This window comes from Cynoglossus semilaevis, chromosome 1, assembly GCF_000523025.1.
Source record: "Cynoglossus semilaevis isolate Cse_v1.0 chromosome 1, Cse_v1.0, whole genome shotgun sequence".
Classification (NCBI taxonomy): Eukaryota; Metazoa; Chordata; class Actinopteri; order Pleuronectiformes; family Cynoglossidae; genus Cynoglossus; species Cynoglossus semilaevis.
The window spans coordinates 24,413,462-24,438,018 of record NC_024307.1 but is presented as its reverse complement, the minus strand read 5'-3'; the positions used below and the strand labels follow the sequence as shown (position 1 = coordinate 24,438,018).

The 24,557-nt window shown below is 39.6% G+C and overlaps 1 protein-coding gene across 1 annotated transcript in view; it reads right to left on the bottom strand.

Moving 5' to 3' along the window:
• Positions 1–24,557, bottom strand: part of arap2 (ArfGAP with RhoGAP domain, ankyrin repeat and PH domain 2) — a 97,966-nt gene that overhangs the window by 32,468 nt on the left and 40,941 nt on the right. The window contains exons 12-15 of the mRNA XM_008321193.3: positions 21,306–21,391; positions 20,868–21,050; positions 14,732–14,906; positions 5,235–5,363 (exon numbers count right to left, since the gene is read on the bottom strand). Coding sequence (XP_008319415.1) covers positions 5,235–5,363; positions 14,732–14,906; positions 20,868–21,050; positions 21,306–21,391 — 573 coding nt within the window. The remainder of the gene's footprint in view (positions 1–5,234; positions 5,364–14,731; positions 14,907–20,867; positions 21,051–21,305; positions 21,392–24,557) is intronic.

Sequence of the window (24,557 nt, the reverse complement as noted above, 5' to 3'; positions counted from 1 at the left end):
TTTCTTTAACAGCATTTTAACCAACATTATTATTCTTTACAGTACAACACAAGTTACCACATGAAAAGTTTTGGCAAAATATGTCACTAGGAATTTGATAACAGGAGGAGAATTATTCACAGAAACAAGAACGTATGAATTTATATGGTCAAAAGCACAGATGATTCCCCTGAGAGGGCGCTGTAGGACACTTTCATTTCAAGAGGTCAGAGGTCAGAACAGTTGGGAGCTGCTGGCCAAGGACATGTTAGGTACCAAAAGGCCTTGAAATATGCATGTGAATATATATATGTACTGTATATATACAGTATGTCTTCATCATTCAAAATTATTAATGGTTCACATTTTGACATCATCAAAAGATGTGGCATCTCGACCTTGTCTCCTTGAACGGACAGTGTCTGACAGAATCTTTTATCAGAACTGTTTAACAAAAAAAAGGAGAAAAGGGATTTCTTACACATCTCCTCTATGTTACAAGGACAGAGCCACCCAAAATCCCACTGTGAATCATGGAACCAATATGCTGTGGGATCATGGGTCAGGTCTCTGTGGACACCCATAGACTCTGGCCAAACGACTCTTTTACTAGTGTATGAATGAAACTCTGAAGTTCACATTTACTTAAAATGGCTAAGTAGTAATAGAATAGCAGCTAAAGAAAAATTTGAAATAAAAAAGGAGAAATATCCTTTGAGAAGACTGATTCTGATCATTGTAAATATGATGCTGTTGTGTTGGAATAATTGTTTCCCCAACACCGACAGTGATTGCATTTTGAGAAATTCTGACAGGAAACTGCACAAGAACAAATCCTACGAGCTCCGTTCTCTTGCCCTCTTTTGTTTGTGGTTGTGTGTTTCCTCCGTGGGTGGGACACTCGTAGCTTCTAACACATTCATCCGCACAACGCTGACAACAATAGTAGTTGATTCACAATCAAGCAGCTGCATCTGTTGCCAGCTGTTCCCAACGCACAGCAATGGTTGCCGTTGCCCGGCTGCTGTATGCTGGGGAACCAGTCGCCAAAAACAATGCCAGGCCAAGCGCGGGACCTGTATCCAACCAAGCTAAATTGGGCCAATTAGCATGTGTGGCATGAAGGCTTTTCACACAGAATTCTGCAGAGTAAAACTAAAACAGACAGAAAACACAGTGTGGAATCACTCTAGAACTCCAAAGTGGTCTCCACTTTCATTTGATGGAATCCGCAGTATCAATAGTATAAAAACAGTACAAATAAGAAGACAATTAAATGAGTATAATTGGGAAAATGTGTGAACTCTTCTCCACTTCTTCCTCCATCTCCCACTCTCTCACCTCTCCCCCCATTTTTCCAGCCAATCTCCAGCCTATCTTGGCATCAGACTAAAATATCTGTGATGAAGACATCTGCTGGACAGCCTGTCAAGGCTGCTGCGAGTGAAAATGGAGAAACCGAAGGAAATCGGAATGATCTGTCTGTGCCAGAATTATAGAACTCTTCATTACGGGCTTGAATGGCATCAGATAAAGTAAAAAGAAAAGAAAGAAAAAAATGCTACCTGCCATACCATGTATTTTTGGCTTCAAGTACATACTGTTCCTACACATATAGACAAGTAAAGGCCCACTACAATGCAAAGATAGAGAGAGCTGGCCTCCATAGTGTGTTTGGGGAAAAATAAAAAAAAATGATGTCAAAACCTAAGGAAAAATAAGTTAGAAGCATATTTAGACATGAAATGACAGAAAACCGCCTTGAAACATAAATGAAAATGCATGTATAAGCTGTTTTTGTTATTACTTCTTATCAAGTACTATAGCTGCTGTGCCGTAAGCAGGCAGGATTTTGTTGGAATTTCCAGGCTTAAGAATCGAAGAAAAAGTGAAATATCTGGAATTCTCATACAAACCAGCACCCTCTGCAGGGTAGAAAACAAAACAAAACATGACAATATGTTCATACTGCCTATAATAATGTATCATTAAACAATGATGTTTCAAAGGGCGCTCAAATGAAAAAATACCTGAGAAATGCTGGCCTTCTGCAGGGACGAAAAACATCACTTCAAAAATCAAATGAAATAAATTCTGCAACATCTATTATGATACACAAAGATGTTTTTTTAATTTCATAAAAAAAGAGGCTACAGCCTCATGAGCTGCAAATAAATGCATTTTCTCTGCAACTCTTTTCTTTTCTTTAATAAAACTCCTTTGCTGCCTCTCGAGGGCTATCAATCCCCCACCACCTTAGCTGCTCCGTCTTCTGTCTGTTACAAAGAGGAAAAAAAGATTGCGGCTGATGAGAAAAAGACAAAACTAATCAGGAATTAATGCTGCTGTGTCCCTGCTGCCACTCACCACTCCAGGAAATTACTACTGGTGACTGAGATTTGAAGAAAGAAGAATCCTTCAAAAAGGAGTGTTGATGAGTCACTCTACTGCCATTTTCTTTCAATTCTACTTAATTTCCAAAAAAAAAAAAAAAAAAAAAGGAACTTCTTCAAACTCATTTTGCAAAAATCTTACATTATGAACATTTGCCTACTCTCTGAATTAACGATTGAGCATCACTTGGACTGAGTGTTTTGGTGGACAGGCAAAATCATCCATGACAATCAAGTCACTTTGGGATCTTTATGAAAGGTTCCCTGATAAATGACTTCACGTCCTCCTCTGGATTGAGTTCCCAGCAGTGGAAGAACAGCCTCCACTGTCGGCTCCAGAAAACAAAGAGGCGAATGTTAAGACACTGTTGCAGTTGCAGAGTGCTTTTATTAAGCACAGAGCAGAAGCTATGAATTATTGAGAACGCTGTGTATCTATAGACCATCAAACCATTAGCCTGGGAGCCAACAGCATCCTGGAGTACATTCAAGAATATCTGATTCCTCCGCACTCGCAGCAAAGTCCTAACAGCACTTCCTGTAGATTGAAGAAGTTGGAAGACGCTGAGATTTAAAGCCAGCTCCTCTGAATTTTTCAACAAGCACAGCTGCAGTTAAAGCACCATTAGAGCACAAGAGCTAAAGCTTTCTATAATTGATGAAATAACAAGGTGTTTATTGGTGGAAATATTACAGTACAGGCCTTTTCACCTAAAAGGAGTGGTGTGCTGCTCACTTTGTACCTCCCTGTGGCTACACTCAACACTGTCACAATAGACAAGGGATGTTAGTACTGTACAAGCAGGAACTTGCTGTGCTGTTAGCCGGTAAGCTAATAATCCTGTTAAGTTGAACACAATCTAATCATTCAAAGACAGCATGATAATGACTCGAGACTTGAAAACTGTCCATTATAACTTTTTAATTTTTTTGTGCATGAACTCCGGGAAAACAATATGACCTTATTTCACGTTTGTTTTGATTATTCATATTTGATTGGGGAAAATGAGGTGCTTTAAAAGAACCACAAATTTGAAGAAACAGAAATCTGATCCAGATTCATGTGATTAAATATGTAAACAGAAATACCTGGAAGTTCTATGGATAAAATATTTTTAAATATAAATATAACCTCAGATGAATGCCCCTAAATATAATTCAATTTTTAACATTTTATTTATTACTAGTTTACAAATATCTTGCTGGAGAAGAAAAGATCGCTCAGAAGAAGCTAAAATAAGTAGACGTTTAGTGAACCAGGTTCAACAACAATAACTGTTTCATGGGTCTTCTGTACAAACCGTTGCCAAATGCACCTTATCCTTTCGCTCCTGTTGTAACAAGGTCACCATGTTCCCACACCAATTGCTACGGTGAGTATTACAAGTAGGGCCAGAAAATGAAATCAGGAGCCAAGATAAAATAAGGTGGAATTACCCTTTTACAGATTAAATGAAAAGGGGAATTCATTTGTGCAGATAATGAAAAATTTCGAAAGATGTCCTCCCCCCATCCCCTCTGAGGGGCGATTTCCCAGACCTCAGCCCTGTTCATTAGCCAGCTTGTGCAACTACCAATGAGACCAGGGATCAGTGGGGTAATTGAAATGGAGATAGATGTCCTTCCCCAGATGCTGGAGATTCATCTCATTTAGGCAGCAGGTAGCTTCATGCTGTCAACTGCCTACACTCCTGCTTCCCACTGCAGGCGGCCCCTCCTCCAACCCAAACTCTACCTTCCATCTCACCCCAAACCCTCTGGGAAGCATCCAAAGTCGGTTCCTTCTCCTAATTACCCATGCGTCTGTAAAACAATCCAGATGTTTGGAGAAGTGGCACCAGTGAGGAGCAGGAAGTGCAAAAGCACCTCAGGAGTTCAATGGTGAAAATGGAGCATGACTGAAAGTTTTAATAGGAAAATTTGAATTCTAACTAGAGGAGTAATGGTGCAGAAAAGCCATTGTTTGGTAGGTACATGGATAATGACAATACAGTCTGGTACATTTTTTGGTACAAAAAGGAATGAGAGACGATATGACTAAAAGGCAAATATCAAGGTTCTCAAATAAATGAAAAATGAATAACTAAAGACACAGTGCAGCAGGAAACATGGCTCCCATTCTTAATATTCTGTATTCTATGTAATCCTGCAGTATTTTGAACTTCAGCTCCTCTGCCTGATGTTAGCCTGGTTTCTTCTGTTAAAGAGTTCCCATTCTGCTGATGCTCCATAAAGGGAACAAACATGGTTGATGTGTGGTTGATGATGTTTTCTTTGTCAGTTTTTAAATTTCCTCTCTCCCCTGGTACTGCAGTTTACAGGCACTGCTACCAAACAGACCTGAAGACCTACTCTCTCATATACAGGACTCGTCTGGGCTGGAAGCAATCAAATGAAATCAAAATTGTGTTCTGGGGGAGTTAGAATTTAGTTCAGCTCTGCTTTACCATGGTTACCTTCCCCGTGTACCCAACATGTTGTTGAACACGTGTGTATCAAACGTTCTGTACAGAAATGTTCTGTAGGAGTACATGACTGTTGTGGTGTCAATTTAAACGTTTTTTTTTCCATCGGCTTTTGAGGCTTTGGTTCAGACACAGGTCATCTAACTCTTCTGTCTAACAAGTTTTCCCAGAGGAAAGAAGCAGAACATTTGAAAGGCCGATTCGCTGATCATGTAGGCCGGACTGTTTGGTGTTCAGATGACATGACTGGCAGTTGGACAACTGACAAACTGACACTGAGTGATCGATCAGTGTTTAACTGGAGCAGACCTCTGACAAACACACAGTCTAAATTGCTTACAAAGGGATTGATGGATTGATTGGTTTCACTGGCAAACACAATAGCGTTTACACTAACCGTCTCTTCTGCGGCGGTCCAACGGCGACTTTCCAGGGCTGGAGGAGATGTAGAGGAAGCCATCCATAAAGAGGGAGACCGCATCGGACATAGAGGGATTTTCCGACCACTGCTCCAGTCTGGGGAAATCTATAAAGGGAGGTGGAGATGAGTGAGGAAATGTTTTCTTAAAGGACTATTCCAGAGCCTCAGACTGTTTCCCACTCCTACGTCTCCTCTGTATGACAATTCAACCTCAACCTTCCAGCTGCTGCTTTAGAAATAATTTGTTCTGCCCTTGACACCAGACAGGTCAGATATGAATCTTTACATCAGGGGTTTGAATCATTTCAGATAACCTGACAGAAAACGTGATGTCTTTTAAGTATTTTGCAAAAAAAAAAAAAAAAAAAAGAAAAGAAAAGAAAATTGATATCACCTTCATAGCTCCTCCAACAGTACACAATTCAATCAAATCTTCACCAACATCACTGGTGCTGTCCAGCTGATCTTTATCTTAATAACCATAGGTAGAGTAATTTGCTGTATAAATACAGAGAAAAGAAAATACCATTTTCATGCATATGACACCAAATAAATCACCATAATAAAGACTGACAGTATATTCATTTTTTAAACTTGGTTAACAATAAAGAGCCTTTCTCTAAGAAAAAAAGTTTTTTTCCCTTTGTCCTTGTTCATTTAAATTACAAATATTTTTATTCATTTTTCTTCCATTTCCTTCCCATCCTGGCTGGATGTGAGAGCTGCTGACAATTCACCCTTATCTTACTCAAATTCAATTAGCCTCAATTCCGAAGTTCAATTTTCTGCTACAGCATGGGCAATACCGGAGATTTTATCATCCCTTCCTCCCACTCTCTCATCAGGAAAAGGTAAAATAACTTTAATTGAAACTGCTTTTAATTGATGCCCCTCCTCCTCCCACCCATTCCCAACCCCTCACCCACTTTACAGGCACCACCAGGGCTTCATATCAGGGCATCATGTTATTCAGAAACCAGAAAACAATCAACAGTTGAAGACAATCTCCCTGCTATTGATGTGCTCTGTACTGTATTGTACGTACCTATTACCTGAAACTAATTAAACATGCTAAATGAACTGATTAACAGTATAGAAAAATTAGGGTGACATTGTAATTTTGCTGCATACTGTTTTAAGAAATTGAAAAAGAACAACAATATTATCATGTGAAATTCCCTTTTTTTTCAAGTTTAATTTCACAACAAAATTAAATCCTGCTGTAAAACTATAAGATCTTTAACAGGATTCAAACCTGGTCAGAATGTTGGTGTTTTCACTGATGGAAACACAGCACCACACTTGACTTAGAACTCGTCAAAGTTGTCGGAGACGCCTGAAAGACCCGTCTTAACACGACTTCATTTACTTTTTTTAATATAAAATATGTAAAACTAAAAGTTGCAAAACCGCACCCTATTAAAAACAGTCACTCAACTGTTTACGTTCATGACGATGACATCACATGACATCTGAACTGCATCCACACATCACGTACGCATGAGATGACTCGTGTGTACTTTTCTTAAACATGTCATGTTAGTCATTGTGTGGCTCACAAGAAATCAAAACATATTTTCAACATAATTACGAAACTTGTTTTAATTAATTTCAACCAGGTGCAATAGTATTTTTTTAATCCACGGCTCCATCATTGTTTGCAATTAATGTCACAGACGTATAATTTGTGTTGTCGCTTTGAAGTTGGTATTGACATTTGCAGTTGCTGTGTTTCAATTAGTGCCTCTTTTGTGTGAGAGAGCTTCTTTGTGTGACTGCATTGTTTTGCTGTGATGGCGCATGGACGCAATTTGTTTTCAGGTGTCTGGCAAAATAGATTCTGAACTCGGTTAGACTTCTTGATTAAATAACCAAGTGAAAATGGATCTCCAACATGGTTGGAATGAATGAAGACGGTGAGATGTAACCAAATGAAAAGGGGAATTCATCTGAGGTCCATTAGCTGCAGCACGTAAAATAAAATCAACAACAACAGGGTCTGAAGCCACGCAGGCATTCGTCTGCACCGCTGACTGACAATGTGCTATAGCTGGCATGTCATGCCAAAGGTCTCGGCCAATCAGGAAGCAGGTAACAGCTTTTGGAATGCTATGGAGCAACAGGTGTAATCTAGTTTTTAAAAAAAAACAAAAAAAAAAACAAGGTAGCAACTTGAATGGATTTAATCACTAAATAGCAGGTGGTTGAGTGAAAGAAACTGGCACCCCATGTGCGCACACACACGCACACACACACACACACACACACACGTCCACACACAACGCTCAGTTTGAAGAGAATTTAAATATAATTGATGTCACAGCTTTCTCTGAGAGCCCTGTTCCAGCAGTCCCTCCGAGACCCTGAAGCTGGACTCTGTTAAGACTGTGGACGTTTGTGTGGGCGGTGGCTGAGGAGTCAGGCCTGCACTGATTGGCTGGGCCCCAAGTGAAGGAAGTGTTCGATCAGCCATCTGCTCGCTCACAGCAGTTGCCACAAAAGTGTGGTGTCCGACAAGCAACGGGCAGTGGGATAGTTAGAGGCGCCGAATCATGAACACACACACACACACACACACACACACTCATTCAAGTGTGTGTGTGTACAAGGAATAAGAAATACAGCAGGATGAGCAAAGGCATCTTTCAAGTGTTACAGCCACTGAGGGCAGCCATGGGGCAGAAAACATTACAATTTAATTGTTACAGGTAATAATGTGAATGGGAATGTTTACACAAAAATCTGGATTTTCATGTTTAACAAAAGCACAGATACAACCTATAATTTTAGCCATTTCTCAAAAGTCACTTGTGGCTTTTTGGACGTTTATCACCTAAATGCATTTGTGAATACCAAGAATGATAATGATACGGCTGGTCTTCAGTGAGGAAGAAGATAGAGTTTCACAATGTGCAAACAACAAGAAGGAACTGGAGAAGTCGGGAAGAAACAGGTCCTCTGATTTAATGTTTGTCTATATCTGTGTGGGCCTGTGAGTGTGTGCGTGTGTGTGTGTGTGTGTGTGTGTGTGCATGTGGTGTTCATCTTTTTATTATCCACACAGAAGAGCCTGCCTAGATGAATTTTTAATGCGCCGCGAGATTCAGAGATCCGAGGCGTCAGGAATGCTGGGGTGGCAACAATAAAACTCCGCAGCCTCCAGATCTACAGTGTGTCATTTAAGGCGAAGCAGAATGATGTCAACAGTAAGAAGTATTGCTGTTTAGCTTGGGTTTTTAAACAAAACACACCCCTCCCGCACCCAAACATCTTCCCCGACCCACCGCAGGTGAAGTGAAGAACCAGCATAAAATGCAATTTACATGTTTATATCATTCTGTTTATAGCTGGGGCATTAGCTGAGACTTTCATCCAGAGATTTACAGTGAAAGGAAAAGGCGCTGGCAGGGATTCAGTTCCCTCATTCAGAACAGGCTCATCGCAAGGCTTGCAAATCAAAAGTGGAACCTGGAAGCCACTAATTGAAGTTTTTTTTTTCTTTTTGCTTTCACATAAATAGCTCAGGGTTTCTGCTTATTTGAAAGTATGACAGGCCAGAACAATGACAGAAATGATGCAGCTTAGAAAGACAAATATGAAACAACACAAGTTTATCCTTTTGTCTCCAGTATTTTCAGTTGCTAGTTGTGGTTTTAAAATCTAATGACGGCATGCATGACAGTCCAACAAAGATCCAACATTAATCCGACTTCTTCTAGTATTTTTTAACTTTTAGCTATTTTGAAGAAAACGTTGACTTCCAGGGTAACCAAGCATCTAGTATCTAACCCACAGTGCACAAAAGACAAAAAGTTTTGCAGTGAACAGCTTAATGTAAATTGAAGCAGAACGACTTTGTCAAAATACACCATATAAGAGTTACATATATAACCAAAGAGTTAAGAGAAGATGAGGGTTGTTGGTGCAGAGTTTACTATGTTTTATCTTTAAGATCTGCCCTCATTTGTCGCCTCTACTTTAACTTTTGACAGACTTCACATCAGTGTTTGGACAGTGCTGCAAACAAGGTCTGAGCTCAGCTCACTTTATAGGCATTTACATCATTATTCCATAAAGGAAACGTCATTTCAATGGAGAAGTGCAGAGACGATAACTCCTGCGTTGAGGTAGAATTACAAACCCACCAAAGTCCACTCACAGATTGTTTTTCTGAGCCACTGAGGCTTTAAATTAGTATTTAAAAAGTGGCACCAACAAAAGATCCAAGCACAGTTTCCACAATCATGTGGTGTTTGCTTTTAAATCCACCACCATCTGCACAGCAGGCCCACATCAGACGCCAGTGCATGAACAGATGAACATGAACAAAACGACAAACAATGTACTGAAACGTAGTGTCTGTGTCTCTGTCTTTGGAAAGCTACAGAATTAAATGTTGTTTTAATGTTTGCCACTGTTTTTACCAGACCTGCCTTCAATGTTTCATTTGTATTCATTTGTTCATCAGACCTCCTGGGTTTAACATACAGGAAAAAGAAGGCATGTAAAAAATGATCCAGGGAGATACTGTATATTTATACACAAAGCCACCGCTGTGGAGTCCTTTGACTGTAAGGTATAGAGCCATCATTGAGTCGTCCCACAGGGGGCCCCAAAGTGCGAAGAACAACCACTTCAGAGAGCTGACACTGGCTCCTGGGGTTTTTTTTTTTTGCTACAAATGGAATTTAGGATGGCAATATGCAAATGTACGTGCTCCTACACTCTCCCAGGGTGCTCTGGGGCGAGCAGGTGTGGGTGGCAGAAAACAAAGTCCGCTGAGGCCCTGCGTGCACATTTACACACACGTAGACGCGAGGAGAAGGAACTAATGAAGTAGCAACGTTCTCTGGCACCGGTGGACGTCCACACGCTGCAGATACAAATGAGCTGCACTGGAGAGATGGGACAAAGGAGAGGAGAGGCCGGGGGTGGTGGTGGTGGTGGGGCTGGGGGGTCTGACAGCTTTGTTTTTATTCCTTACATCCATTTTTTTCATTTTTACAAGCTAGGTGCACCAATTTGTACTGGAGAATGAAACAGAACACTGAGAACAACTTCCATTTAGACTTTTCTTGGTCAAGAGTGTGCAGTTCAGATTGGTAATTGTTTATTGTCCACACAGTGAGGATGGTGATTTTGGTCAAACCTTTTGTCCCTTTATTCACTATGAAGTCTAGTTATTCACAGCACCAAGCGGTGGCTGAGCGAGGGCCTGAAGTGCAAGTCTTGAAGCCGATGTGCAAATAATGACAAAAATAAAAAAGCAAGCAGCAGAGGAGCACACGCGTCACATGCACAGGTTCCTCAGACGTCTAACTTTTTCCAGTTGGAACTCCAGCCAAAACCCAGAGCCAAGATCTTACAGAAACTCTACAGCCCTGATCTCTGTTTTGTCCTCGATACTGGCTGCTATGAGACTGGTTGTTATTTTTTCCCCTGCACTGCATATTCTGTGTCAAATCCACACGATGCAGTACAGATGGTGTCATGCCGGCATTGAACTGTTCGAGCCTGCTGCCAGACAGAGCAAAAAACTACGATATATCCTCTATAATTAGAGTTTTTGCAAGTTTTCTCCCAAAACTCGAAAAGCAATGTGTATAAAAAAGAAAGCAGACACGACTGTGCACAGATTTGAACTAAAATCTGAACAAAAATAAAAGTTGGAGTTGTTTAGGGTAATTAAGGTAACAATTATCAGATTTAAATTCCAAACCTATGGGCAGAATGACACTCTAAAATGTCACCATCCAGCCACTTGTAGTTGCTCCTATACACACATTACACTAGAATTCACACAGCGGCAGACTTTTTATTAAATCAAGCGTCTCGAGCTTAATCACGGTTGATCACGATTCATTTTTTTAAAAATTGTAATCATTTGATCGCCCTATATATTCAATGATGATGTATCTGAAACACACATACAGAGTCTGTTGTACAAGAATTTGAGGTGGAAGTTTTATTGCATAGCATATTCAAAACAACTGCTCGTTTTCTCAGTTTATTCCTTAATTAAATCTCATGAACTCTGTATTTCTGTACTTCTCAAACCGACTCCTATGTTTTGAAAGGAAGCATCCACTCTGACACCATGTCTGCTGTCCATTGCCAGTACCAGCAGCTTCTCAACTGGCTACATTTATTCGTAGGAAGCGTTGGAACGTGTTGGAGCGAATGCTGGAAATTGTTGGAACCAGCCGTGAATACTCAGTTTGGTACTGTAGCCAATACTGCATTTAAAGGCGGCTCGACCATTAGATTCTCCAGAACATCCACCTTCTACGTGTGGTACGTGGTGGTGGTTATTTGTTAGTTGCTTCCTCCTACCATTCAGCCATACAGTGTTTTTCTTCCTTTTCAAACTGTTCCTCAGAGTATTGTCCTGAGGCAAGATCTCCATTACAGCCAACCAACACTGCAAATCTATCATGTGGCTCACAGTAAACCCCCTGACCCTGGTCCTTCTTGCCTGCAACCAATTTGTACTGGAGAATGAAACAGAACACTGAGAACAACTTCCATTTAGACTTTTCTTGGTCAAGAGTGTGCAGTTCAGATTGGTAATTGTTTATTGTCCACACAGTGAGGATGGTGATTTTGGTCAAACCTTTTGTCCCTTTATTCACTATGAAGTCTAGTTATTCGCAGCACCAAGCGGTGGCTGAGCGAGGGCCTGAAGTGCAAGTCTTGAAGCCGATGTGCAAATAATGACAAAAATAAAAAAGCAAGCAGCAGAGGAGCACACGCGTCACATGCACAGGTTCCTCAGACGTCTAACTTTTTCCAGTTGGAACTCCAGCCAAAACCCAGAGCCAAGATCTTACAGAAACTCTACAGCCCTGATCTCTGTTTTGTCCTCGATACTGGCTGCTATGAGACTGGTTGTTATTTTTTCCCCTGCACTGCATATTCTGTGTCAAATCCACACGATGCAGTACAGATGGTGTCATGCCGGCATTGAACTGTTCGAGCCTGCTGCCAGACAGAGCAAAAAACTACGATATATCCTCTATAATTAGAGTTTTTGCAAGTTTTCTCCCAAAACTCGAAAAGCAATGTGTATAAAAAAGAAAGCAGACACGACTGTGCACAGATTTGAACTAAAATCTGAACAAAAATAAAAGTTGGAGTTGTTTAGGGTAATTAAGGTAACAATTATCAGATTTAAATTCCAAACCTATGGGCAGAATGACACTCTAAAATGTCACCATCCAGCCACTTGTAGTTGCTCCTATACACACATTACACTAGAATTCACACAGCGGCAGACTTTTTATTAAATCAAGCGTCTCGAGCTTAATCACGGTTGATCACGATTCATTTTTTTAAAAATTGTAATCATTTGATCGCCCTATATATTCAATGATGATGTATCTGAAACACACATACAGAGTCTGTTGTACAAGAATTTGAGGTGGAAGTTTTATTGCATAGCATATTCAAAACAACTGCTCGTTTTCTCAGTTTATTCCTTAATTAAATCTCATGAACTCTGTATTTCTGTACTTCTCAAACCGACTCCTATGTTTTGAAAGGAAGCATCCACTCTGACACCATGTCTGCTGTCCATTGCCAGTACCAGCAGCTTCTCAACTGGCTACATTTATTCGTAGGAAGCGTTGGAACGTGTTGGAGCGAATGCTGGAAATTGTTGGAACCAGCCGTGAATACTCAGTTTGGTACTGTAGCCAATACTGCATTTAAAGGCGGCTCGACCATTAGATTCTCCAGAACATCCACCTTCTACGTGTGGTACGTGGTGGTGGTTATTTGTTAGTTGCTTCCTCCTACCATTCAGCCATACAGTGTTTTTCTTCCTTTTCAAACTGTTCCTCAGAGTATTGTCCTGAGGCAAGATCTCCATTACAGCCAACCAACACTGCAAATCTATCATGTGGCTCACAGTAAACCCCCTGACCCTGGTCCTTCTTGCCTGCAGTAGTTGGCTGCTACACTTGTACATCCATCACTGCAGGAAGAGGGTGTGAAGTAGAGGTTGGTTGTTAATGATAAACCCTGAGACAATTCACAGAGACATAATGAGAAAACACAGACTGCTGGGACGCTACAACACTGGAAAACACCCAGCGCCTTCATGTTTATGTGTATCAGTCTGTCTGAGTCAGGGTTTCCTTGCACATCTTCAAGTAACGCTGACCATGTGACCCATGCAACCAATTAGGACTCCCTAACAGGCTACGGTGCCGTGAGTGTGCACAGATGTGGCGCATACATTATGTAAAACTCAGTCCCAGGGAAAGTCTCCCCCCGGCCCTCAGCCACTAGCCTGGCCTGCTTCTTTGAATGTGAGACTCTCTCATCATCAGCTGTGTGTGCAAACTCAAAAAACAAAACACAGCTCTCAGGTAAAAGACAGGTGACAGAATGCATCTGATTTTGCCGCAGATGTCGGGGGAAAATGTCCAATGGGCGAGGCAAAGGAGAGGTGATGGGAAATATCACAGGAAAAAAAAAAGAGAGATATTTAAGTTGGAGCTTTTTGACTTCATTTGTTAGTCATGACGAACAGAGAGAGAGAGAAAAAAACTCCAACTGTGTTTTTATATAAATGTGGCAGAACAGCAGTAGTGTGAGCTTTAAACAAGTTTGGCTTGTTAAAGTGTACTGACAAAGGGCTGAACGTATACGGGGCGCAGCTGGTTGTAAAAACTGCACAAAAAACTGAACACCTCATTTAAAGACTTTTCAAAGACTTGTATATTAATACATTTATCTATATATTGTGTGTGTCTGACCAGGGGTTTGTGTCGTCTTTGCTCTCCTTTGTTTTTGGATTAAAGCGTATGTACAGCAATTATCGAATAAATACCTGTTAAAAGTTCCAAACACGCAGCGGGAGGCGTTTCATATCCAGAGGGCATTCAGTTCTCAAAGCTTCTTTTGAAAACAGCACTAACTTTCTGAGAACACGTATCACTTAAACTTCTCCAATGCCATTATTTTTTGTTGGAAAGTTCTGTAAAAGCATTTGATATCAGATATGAGTGGTTATTTTTCTTTTTCATGAAAAAATAATCATCTCTTTAAACAGGAAAAAAAAAAACAGTCAAAACACTGAACCACATTTTTCAAAATAAAAAACATTCGCCTTTTGTCCTGCTCCAGCTTCGCTCTCCCTATGCCGATGCTGTCCTCTGTTTAATGTGGAATAAAATACAATATTTTCAACTAAGGACTCAAGGGGGGGAATAAAGAGTTCAACAAAAAGTGACACAGCCAAGCACCAAATGTTACAACTCGTACAAACAGAAGTTGTAAGAGGAACTGCTGTAATTAAAACTCTTTAGCCACCAGGTGGCTTAACCTTTAAACACAGATGTCAACAAATATCTATATATCTGAAATTTAAACTGCAGACATTCTAAAACTAATTTTCACTGTGAGCGTTCAGGTTAAAAGATCCAGAGGTCATGGTGATTTGAATCCTTTCTTTTAACTTTCCTCACCTGATAATTTGTTCTGGTGCAGGAACTCCATCTGAAGCTTCTGCCCAGCACGTTGTGCTAACTGGTAGGGTGTGGAGCAGCTGGGGTCTCCAGTGGCACACATGACATCTGCCCCGCTGAACACCAGCATCATGGTCCGAAGAACGTCAGAGGAGACGACGGCTGCACACAACGCCTGCGTAAACAGAAAACAAACATAAAGACTTTCCCTGCACTAAGAGAACGCTCTCTCTCTCTCTCACTGTGGGACTCGTGAGAGCCCAGTCCTAAGTACGGAATGTTCTCATAATGAAGTGTGTGTAAAATAAAGCTGGTTTAAATGTGCTGGTGAATTAGATCAGAAGTTCCCAAACATTTCCTGCTAATTAAATGTCCTTTTGATAAATAAAAATCTGTGAATTATTTCTTTGTGGCATAAAAATAAATTTGACCCCTGCAAAGAAAAAACGTGGCCCCCAACATGGAGTCCATCCCCACTTTGAAAACCACTAAATAAGAGGTTCATACTTGAAATACATTTTTTATTATTAGTCTGGCTAAAATTTACCGGTTTCCGGGTGTGAATGATTAACAACTTCTGAATTAAAGGAACAAAATCTGTCAAAAATGTGTGTTTCTGCTTTCTCATATCTGGACACAGCGGCCAGCTGAGGCTCCCTGCATCTGCATCTGCCTTCTCACTGACAGAATACAGAAAGGCTCCATGAAGTCACATCAAAAAAAAAAAAAAATCATAAAATGTTTTCAAAATTGACTTCTGCACACGGATCACCAAAGACAAGATAAAATCAAGCTGTAACTGTCCTGCGGGGAGAATAAAAGCTCCAATATCTGTGGGGAAAGAGGAAATATAACAAATAGAAAAGGACAAATGGGCCATATTAAATATAATGATTTTAAAAAGTTTGGAGGAAAACAAAAATGCAGAAATGGAGCTGTAAAAAAAACAGTAAAGTGGGCAAAAAAACCCAGTAGAAGAGGGAAACACTGGTGGAAATCCATAAGATGTACCCAACAGTGTAGTGTAAAAATCCACGTCAAATAAATGATTATATAAAAAGTGTATGCAGTGTGGAGCAGGATGAGCTTTTCTTCCTAATAAATACCAAAGGCTTGGCTCCTGCAGTTGTCAAACTGCAGCTAAAGAATCTACAGCCTCATCTCTCTGACTCCGTGCCCCAGGTTTATAGGCCGACATCTCGCTCACAAATATTTACAGTCTACGGATACTTTCTTCAGTTCCTGGAGAAGAGTGACGGGGAAATATTTTATGTTACAAGTGTTTTCAGAAGCCAAGTGAAAACTGAGCCTTGGCCTGTAAATCAATCAGGTTTCAATAAACGACAGTCCTCCGTGTAAATATTTGACTTTTGCTGCCTTGTTTTTCTGTCCTTTAACTGCATTTTCTCCCCAGAGTGAGTTTCCATCATGTGTCATCATCTGTCTGAATAATGACACAATCGTGTATATGTCATTGGAAGGACCGAAAGATAAATATGAAAGTTTTAAATGTCAAATCCATTAAATAACACAAACAACTCAATGTATCAGATAAATCCTTCTTTCTAATTTCACCAAATCAGTATTTAGACAAAAGATATTATATTATCTTAATCAATAATACATTTCTTATGACATTAGCAGTCAAAAATCTATTATATTATCATTATTATTGTAGGAAAAATTAAACCTTTTATTTAGAATAATAATGAAATAAATACAAATTCTAAAAGAATAAAAGCTTAAAAGATATAAAATAGATAAAGAGTCAGTACAAATAATAAAAAGCATAATTATATATAAATAAATAATTATTATAAAAGGGTCAGTCATAATTATGAATTTAAAGTTAATGTTATGAGAGAAAAATAAAAAATGTTCTTCAAAGTGTAAAAGGTAATCAAGAAAAGTCAATTGAATTTTATTGCGTTTTATTGAAAATGAATTTATATTTAATTTGGATTTTAAGTGTTTAAGGGTGTAGAGATAAAGTCGATTATCCAGCAACAATGACCTGATGATAAAAACAAAAATAATGTAGAAGCAAAATCTGAAAACTACTGGAACTAGTGACATTACGTCACGTTACGTGATGTTACGTTTACGCTTCTCAAAATATGTTATAAGGGAATTCTCATCTGGAAAAAGATAAGTACTGTAAGTCTGACCAGGAAAATATCTTCTCTATGTTTCAATTTTCCCATCAATCCAGTCAACTGTTGGGATTAAAACAGTGGAGTCCTGTGGCAAATATAGGAATTTCACCAAAACGAGATTCAGCTTTAGTTTGACACAGAGCAAGTCAGAAAACTGCATCGATCTGCTGCGAACAAGCCACGTCTGACTGCAGGTGAGGATCAAACAGGCGCTCACACTAACAGGATGTGTGTGTCTTTGTGTACACTCACACCACACACTCAGAAGACCCACACTAAGATGAAGATGTTTCCATCTGACCAAAGCTCAGGTTCCACCTTAAATCCTTAAAACCTTAAATTCAAATAACCATGTGAGGTGTTGTACACATCTCCATCAGCTTCCACACAGTTCCACCTGACATCTTTATCATGCGTTCAGTTGTGTTAACTTTAATTTGTTTGAAAACCATCTCAGTGTAGAAGCAGACCATCATTTTCACTTTTCTTTATTGTCTAGGGTCAGACTATGGCAAAATAGTTCCAGTCAACTCAGCCTGATTCTGTGCCGTCTCTGCCAATGACCTTCCATGCCACAGCAATTATGGCGCCCGCTGCAGGCTTTCTGTGTGAGAGTGTGGCTAATGATATAAGATGGTCCTTTGACACCCGCTCCTCTCTCTAGGTCATGTGGCCTGCAGAGACTCGGTGGAGGTCACTGGGATATGAGCTTCTAATGGGGAACATGGGACTGAGAAACAGGGAGAGCAGGAATATAAAAAGAGCAGAGGGAAGGGGAGACAGCGAAACAAAAACAGTCTGGGGGAGCAAGAAATGTCAGTTCTAGAGAAATCAACCTTAATTGGCCACAACGTCTTTATAGTACTGATGTCAGTGTGTGAAACGACAGCTTAAGACTGAGGTACAGGGGGATTGTCAAAAGAAGTGCGTTGAAAGTCATTTGTTATTGTCTGGAATAAAATAAAAACACTTTCCCCCAAATTAAACTGTTACACTGATAATCTTGATCAAATTGGCAACAACATTTGTAGAAATGCAGCCCCAAACTTGACAAGATCTACCAGTGGTTGCCTTCAGACGCTTCCTTCATTTCACTTCAACTTTGTTGCTAATTTCTGCACCTATATACAGTACATATACTGTATATATATATATATATATATATATATCTTTGTTTTTCTTTAATTCACTTGGACCTGTTTGTACATGTATGTTAGTTGTTTTTTTCCTATTTATAAAAAAAATTCATTGATTGCACAACATCTCCCAAGCATTTGTGACCTCATGTCTTCCCATAGGATTATAAGGTCTGTCAATACACATTAATATTTGAATAATACTTTCAAGTATTTAACCTCCATGAGTACACAATGGTCATAAACAGTTGTTTGGTGTCATTGTTAAATAATTCATCAATGATTACGCAAAATCAGACTTTGTGCGAGTGAAACTTTCTTCAGTTTGCACACATTACATTGAACAGTGAGAACAAATAAGTAAACAAGTGAAATTGATATTCGTCTAGGCGTCCATCCATCCATCCATCTGAGCAGTTTTCATCATCACCCAACCCTTCTCCTGTACTGTACATCTTACACAGAGCTGTTTATTTTCATATTCGTAGCCATGTTACGGTAAATATATGTGACACTCAGGTGGTGGAATGTGTCCAATGAGATTAGACTCATCGTCCTTGTTTACCATTTTATGTTTATTTTATTTATTTATTTACTTTGTACGCTGCAGGTGATTTATTACTGGAGACTCTTCACTTCTGCACTGGGTTCGAAAGGGCGTTTATGATTATTTATTTTAGCAAACACACGCATGTTGAATCACAGCCGCATTAAGGGCCGGCTGACACCACGATGCTGATCAAACCTGCCTAGCACATTAATAACGCCAGTCCAGACAGCAGCCCAGTAATTCTCTTCCTATCTTCTCCCCTTCCACTAAAACACACACACACACACACACTTAGCCCTAGCAGGTTTCCCAAGTAAACAAGAGCATTACCAGGATGTCCCTCAGTGTCCAGGAGCTGCAGAGCCGTTCTTTATCAAGTCTTCAGTGAACTTTTAGCTCAGTGAGCCAACTTTACAAGACTTTAATGACAGGTCAGTGATTTGTTGGTGTCCAAAGTTACAAATTATTGTGCACTCCACCCGTAAAGTTGAGAGTTTGAGCCAGCAAACACTTTATTTAGCTTTGAACCACAGCAGGCCGGCTCGCCTGCATTAGGACTGGTTTTCAAAACTTAATGTCAGATAAAGGTTTCAATTTAAATGTTTTGTCCAAATTTGAATAAATTTAAACAACAAATAATGAAAAGTGATCACTCAGATAACAAAGCTCTGATTAAAAAAGTAATAAGCTAAGTCATTAACTCGTTAAATCTTGACCATAGGTATGAATGTGAGAGTGGTTGTATTGGTTGTTTGTCCCAATATGTGGCCCTGTGATGGACTGGCAAAGGGTGTACCCTGTCCTCGCTCACAGAAAGCTGGGATTGACTCTTGTGCCCTCCATGACCCCGAAAGGGAATAAGTGGTAAATAATGGATGGATGGAAAACCAAAAGCACCAAAATACTCTACTGAAAAACTGTGAAAAAGACATAACAACATACTGATAGCAGAGAAAACGGTGTGTAAATATAAGTAGAACAAAGTTCAAACTTGACAAATGTCAGCTAATGGTAGCTAATAATGAACTATAACGCTACCATAATTACAGGGATGGACTTGTGTTCACCAGCTCATCTGTAGCTCCCACAGACTGGACATTTGGATTCAGACACATTTCCCATCTGTCAGTCACACGCCAGCCTCCTCTGACAGCCAGCATAAAACCGATGACAGTCCATTCACACATTTCCACTGGAGCAGAACCCATGTTCGCATGCATGTATGGGCCACACATTCCCACAGTCACACACACAGACACATGCACATACTCAGGCGCCGACAAGGCCACAATAAAACCCACCCGAGCGTTTCTGTTGTGGATCCTAATCCACTTTTCCACTCAGCCGGTCAGTATATCTGCTCGATACCTTCTCACTCCACATTCTCTCTCTCTACATCTCCATTCCTCTCATTCCACCAAGAAAAACGATACAGATGGTCTGATCTGCGTCAATGCTGACGGAGGGGAAAACTCGGAGGTACAGTGTTCTTAAGACCTTCTTTTTAGAAGCTCATTTCTTTTCCTCTGCAGAGGAAATAAACGCTAAACCACAACCAGGCAGTGAAGGCCTCAGCTCCTTATACTCCAGACCCCCTCCTGCCCCCGCCTTTATCATCCCTGATAGTGCACTTTAACTAGCAGTCGAACAATGAGAAATATTTGGGGCTATTTCAGAGAGAGTGGACACAGCTAATGGACGGGGACATGTCTCATGATTCTTCTAAGGCACAGATGAGCCAGTGCAGTAGTTGTCCATTTACTGTGTTGTGGCAACTGCACTTTGCTTCTTCTGATCGTGAAAGTTTATTTGAACTGACAGTCAACAAAGATAGAAAATAACAATTATAGAAGAACAAAAATGAATTAAATTCTGAATCATTGTTGGACAAAAGTAGTGGGACAAAATCTTAACTTACTCACTCAGTAGTACCTGCACCGGTACTACCATAATATTCATAATAAACAAGTTGACAAGCATGAAACGACAGAAACAAAACTGTAGAAAAGAAGCATATGAACTAAACTAATAAAGAGAAATAAATGGAGACACATGTTAATAAAGTGATGCAGTGGCACTGTTAGCCCCCGCCTCATCAACATCCCACCGTCATTCTGTTATATCTCAATATTTTGTCTTTGTGTATAAAAATATGAATACTTTAATTAAATACTAAATATAATTATTAATGAAATGAAATTTGAGCAAATTACCAAAACACTTACTGTATTTGACACCTAAGGAAAAGCCTTCCATGCAACAACATATCATTTTTGTCTTCAGTAAAATCATACCTGGTTGAGCTGTTCCAGGTCTTCAATGCCCTCCAGGACTTTCCGGTACTTTCTCTCCCGGTACTTCCTGCGTATAAACGTTGCACGCTGTTCCATTGAGGCCGCGCTGTGGATTTCCTCTTCCAGCGGCAGATTAGCAGCCCAAAAACTGTTAGCATTTTTATTGCCAACCTCCAGAAATAGCTGTAAAATTAAAATAATACACATCATTCAAACTACCTTTAGTCCAAAAGAAGACCAAAAGCTAACAAAAAGTTAGATAAAGAAAATGGTAAAGCTATTAGGTGTAAGAATTGGTAGCACATTTTAAAGTAAGTAAAAGCAGGAAGATGGCTAAAATATAGCTAAATATTTTGTATCAATTCAAATGTAGACAGGAGATGACAACATTTTTACAGCCAACTATTTGAAAATGTACATGTTTGGTGCAGAACTAACCTCCACAAGTTCATTGCTCCAAATACTGCTGTCCAACTTCAAGCTGCGTACTTTGGAAATGCTGGGGCCAAGAGAGCGGTGCTGGCCTGGTAAAGGGGACAACACACAAGTGTCACTCAGATTGTTAGCACAGATACACGATCACACACATTCACTCAGGGGCAAATACAAACATTTTGAATCCTCCTATTTAGCCACTAAATGCTACACATGAGAGAAAACGAAGGCAGAAACGTCTGCGTGTGCACCAACATATCTAACGTCAGCAAATCGATAAAGTATAAAGAGGCAGTAACAAGATGGAGAAAGCGAGCGTGACTGCGGGTTCGCTCTCTCACTCAGCACAGACATAGTTGGTTCCCCTAAGGAATACTAATTGGAAATGAAAGCACAGAACGAGGGCCATTAATTGCTAATGAATCATGAGTAATTCATCGTGTTTGCCGGTCGCCCTGTTTATTTGGGTGAACAAGGGACTTCTGGGGCTGCTTATGGCCTGAGACACAGCATACATGCATTATACATCAGGGCAGGCACATGCAGCACACGGCTAACGTGACTAATTGTCCTATGTGTGATGGCGGATAATTTTAGATTCAAAATGAACTCATTGAGGTTGGAGTGGAACAGCTGGGAATGAAAATGCAAAAAAGCCTGAACCATGAAAGGCCACACTAGCACAAATCCAGAGGGCACAGAAAATGAGTAATTTCTGAATAATGTGACAGCAAACATATTAAAAAGAAAAATTGACCCGGGTGTTAATGTACATATTAATAAGTAGCTGCTGAGCTTTCCTTAAAAATATTTCTTTTTTTTATAAGAATGCAAAAATATTCAGGACATAAATAATTTAGAAGAATAAACATCTTGTACTGTATAATCAGCACAAAAACATGAACACAAAATTTGCATTATTGTAAAAAAAAAATCTAAAAAAAAGAAATTTCAAAATCTGACTAATAAAGCACAGAAGCAGAGCGTTTCAAATGTCTGTGTATTTTTGGTCATGCAGGAAAGACATTTATTTTATTTTGTTTAAGAAGAATTTTTATTTCATAGATTAGACATTTTCTTTGTTCAATTTGTTTTAAACAGTTTGATATTATGCAGAGTGACCTCTGTTGATAGAGGTGACATTTGGAATGGCTAACTTATAACAGAGTTAGTTTTCAAATGGTTTGTCTATAGAAAAAGAATGAATCTAATATGCTGTTATGCTTTAGGAGGTACCCCAATCACCTAATAGAACAAATATTGATATATATCGAGTATCGCCATTCAGTTAAATAATATTGTGAAATTACTTTAAGTAGACATCACCCAGTCCTAACCAGAACTAATGATTTTATTGACTTCTACATGCTTCAAAATTTCGAAACATTTCTAGAATTGGGTAAATACATTGTGCTACTTTGTAGTTCAGATTAAAGAATTCAATGGTATTATAAAAAAACAAAAAGTCATAGGCCTAGAGTTAAACCCTGTGGGATGCCACATATAAATACTAGGTTTATGCGACCAGGGACAGGTTTATTTCTGGCACTCAATTTAACACTGACTGCCCTAACGGAGGAGCCACGTTGAAAACATTGTTATTTATAGAAAAGATTAGACTTGGAAAAGACAGATATAAATTGGTTTGTGTTCCAGATGACACACTGCACTGAGTTTTGTCATTTTCTAATAAAGCCTTTTAGAAGGACTCTTAAAATGTTTACGGATGGCAGCAATCTGATCTCCTGTTTAGATAGACTTTATGGCGTGTCAGCAGCTGTAAATAAAAATCAGGAGATAGTGGCTCTTATTCTGCAGCAGGCAAACGTACTGCAATTCTTGTGAATGCAGACAAAAAATAAAACTGCCGAAAGTTTTCAACACAAACATGGCCAAAGAATTAATTTATTCTACGCCCAAAAGCACAACCTTAATGGCACCAATGTTTGTTTTTGATAAAATGAGTCAGAGCCAGCTTTTTCTCTTCCTATTTTCTGATCAGGAGTGAATTTATTCATACTGGCTGGCTACAGCAGCGCTGGAGCCAAGCTTCGACCACTGAGCCGTACAGCACCACAGGAACATTTTCACTTGTGTCAGGGTAATGAAGCTGAAAAAAGTGTGCACCCACTGGCACATGTGCACATGGCGAGGTTTCCTCCATTGAAATAGCCTGTTGCGAATGTTTTTATCTTTCCTGTGCACGCAAAAAAACAAAAACAAAATCACCTCTTCTTTTGTGGGTTTAAAAATTCAACTTGGCTAGATTTTTTTTCATTTTTTTTTCATGTGATGAAAAGCATCTCCACTGACCCTAGCAACAGATCTTTTTCTAGTTGCGGTACTTGTGGCATTTTCACCCCCACTCCAGAGACAAGGAAGTGGGGCCATGAGTGCAGCATTTTTATGTTGCCATAGCAACTGGTGGACATATTACTTATCTGTACATAAGATCCTTTATTTGTGGCACATACAGGAGACAAGAGTCCATTTCTATTAGCTTGTAAACCTAATTACAGCTTACCCATGAGGCCATTTTGTGCTGATTTACATTTTTTCGTCATACAGTTTTAATAGTTCTAAAAACAACAATGATATCTGACGGCAGGCCTTGATGCCAGGTATAGATTTTAAAAGTATGACCTCTTTTAATAGAGAGTGTATGAGACAGAATTGTCCAAAATGAGCTGTATTTATCACATAATGATGAACTTCTATTACCGTTTCCCTGCTACTTCTTGTAAACAAAGGTCTATTGGCCCAAAAATTAAAAGGCAGACATTACTTTGGTTGTAAAGGGTTGGACTAACATTTGACTACAAGTGTAACACAGAATTACTTGATAATATATAATACTTTATGTACTTACGTACTTAATAACAATCAACACTAGGTGGGTTCTTTTTTGGTGTATTTGGTAGGGTACACTTCAACATCAAAGATTAGATCAAAATTAGTGGACACAGGTGAGCAATTAGACAGACCAGAGTAAGCTGCACAACAGTGGAGTAGTGGGGCAATAACATGCCCCACTACTCCACTGTCCAACATTGAGATATTTTTGGACACATGTTTTTAGTAGCCAGAGTGACTCTCAAAGATTGTTTCAACCTCATGTGAAACATTTGCTATTTCCAAGACAACTAACCTGGGCTTTGACTGCACAGAACAAAGGGAATGGAGAAAAAGAGAGAGAGAGAGAGAGAGAGAGAGAGAGAGAGAGAGAGAGAGAGAGAGAGAGAGGGGGAGAGAGGG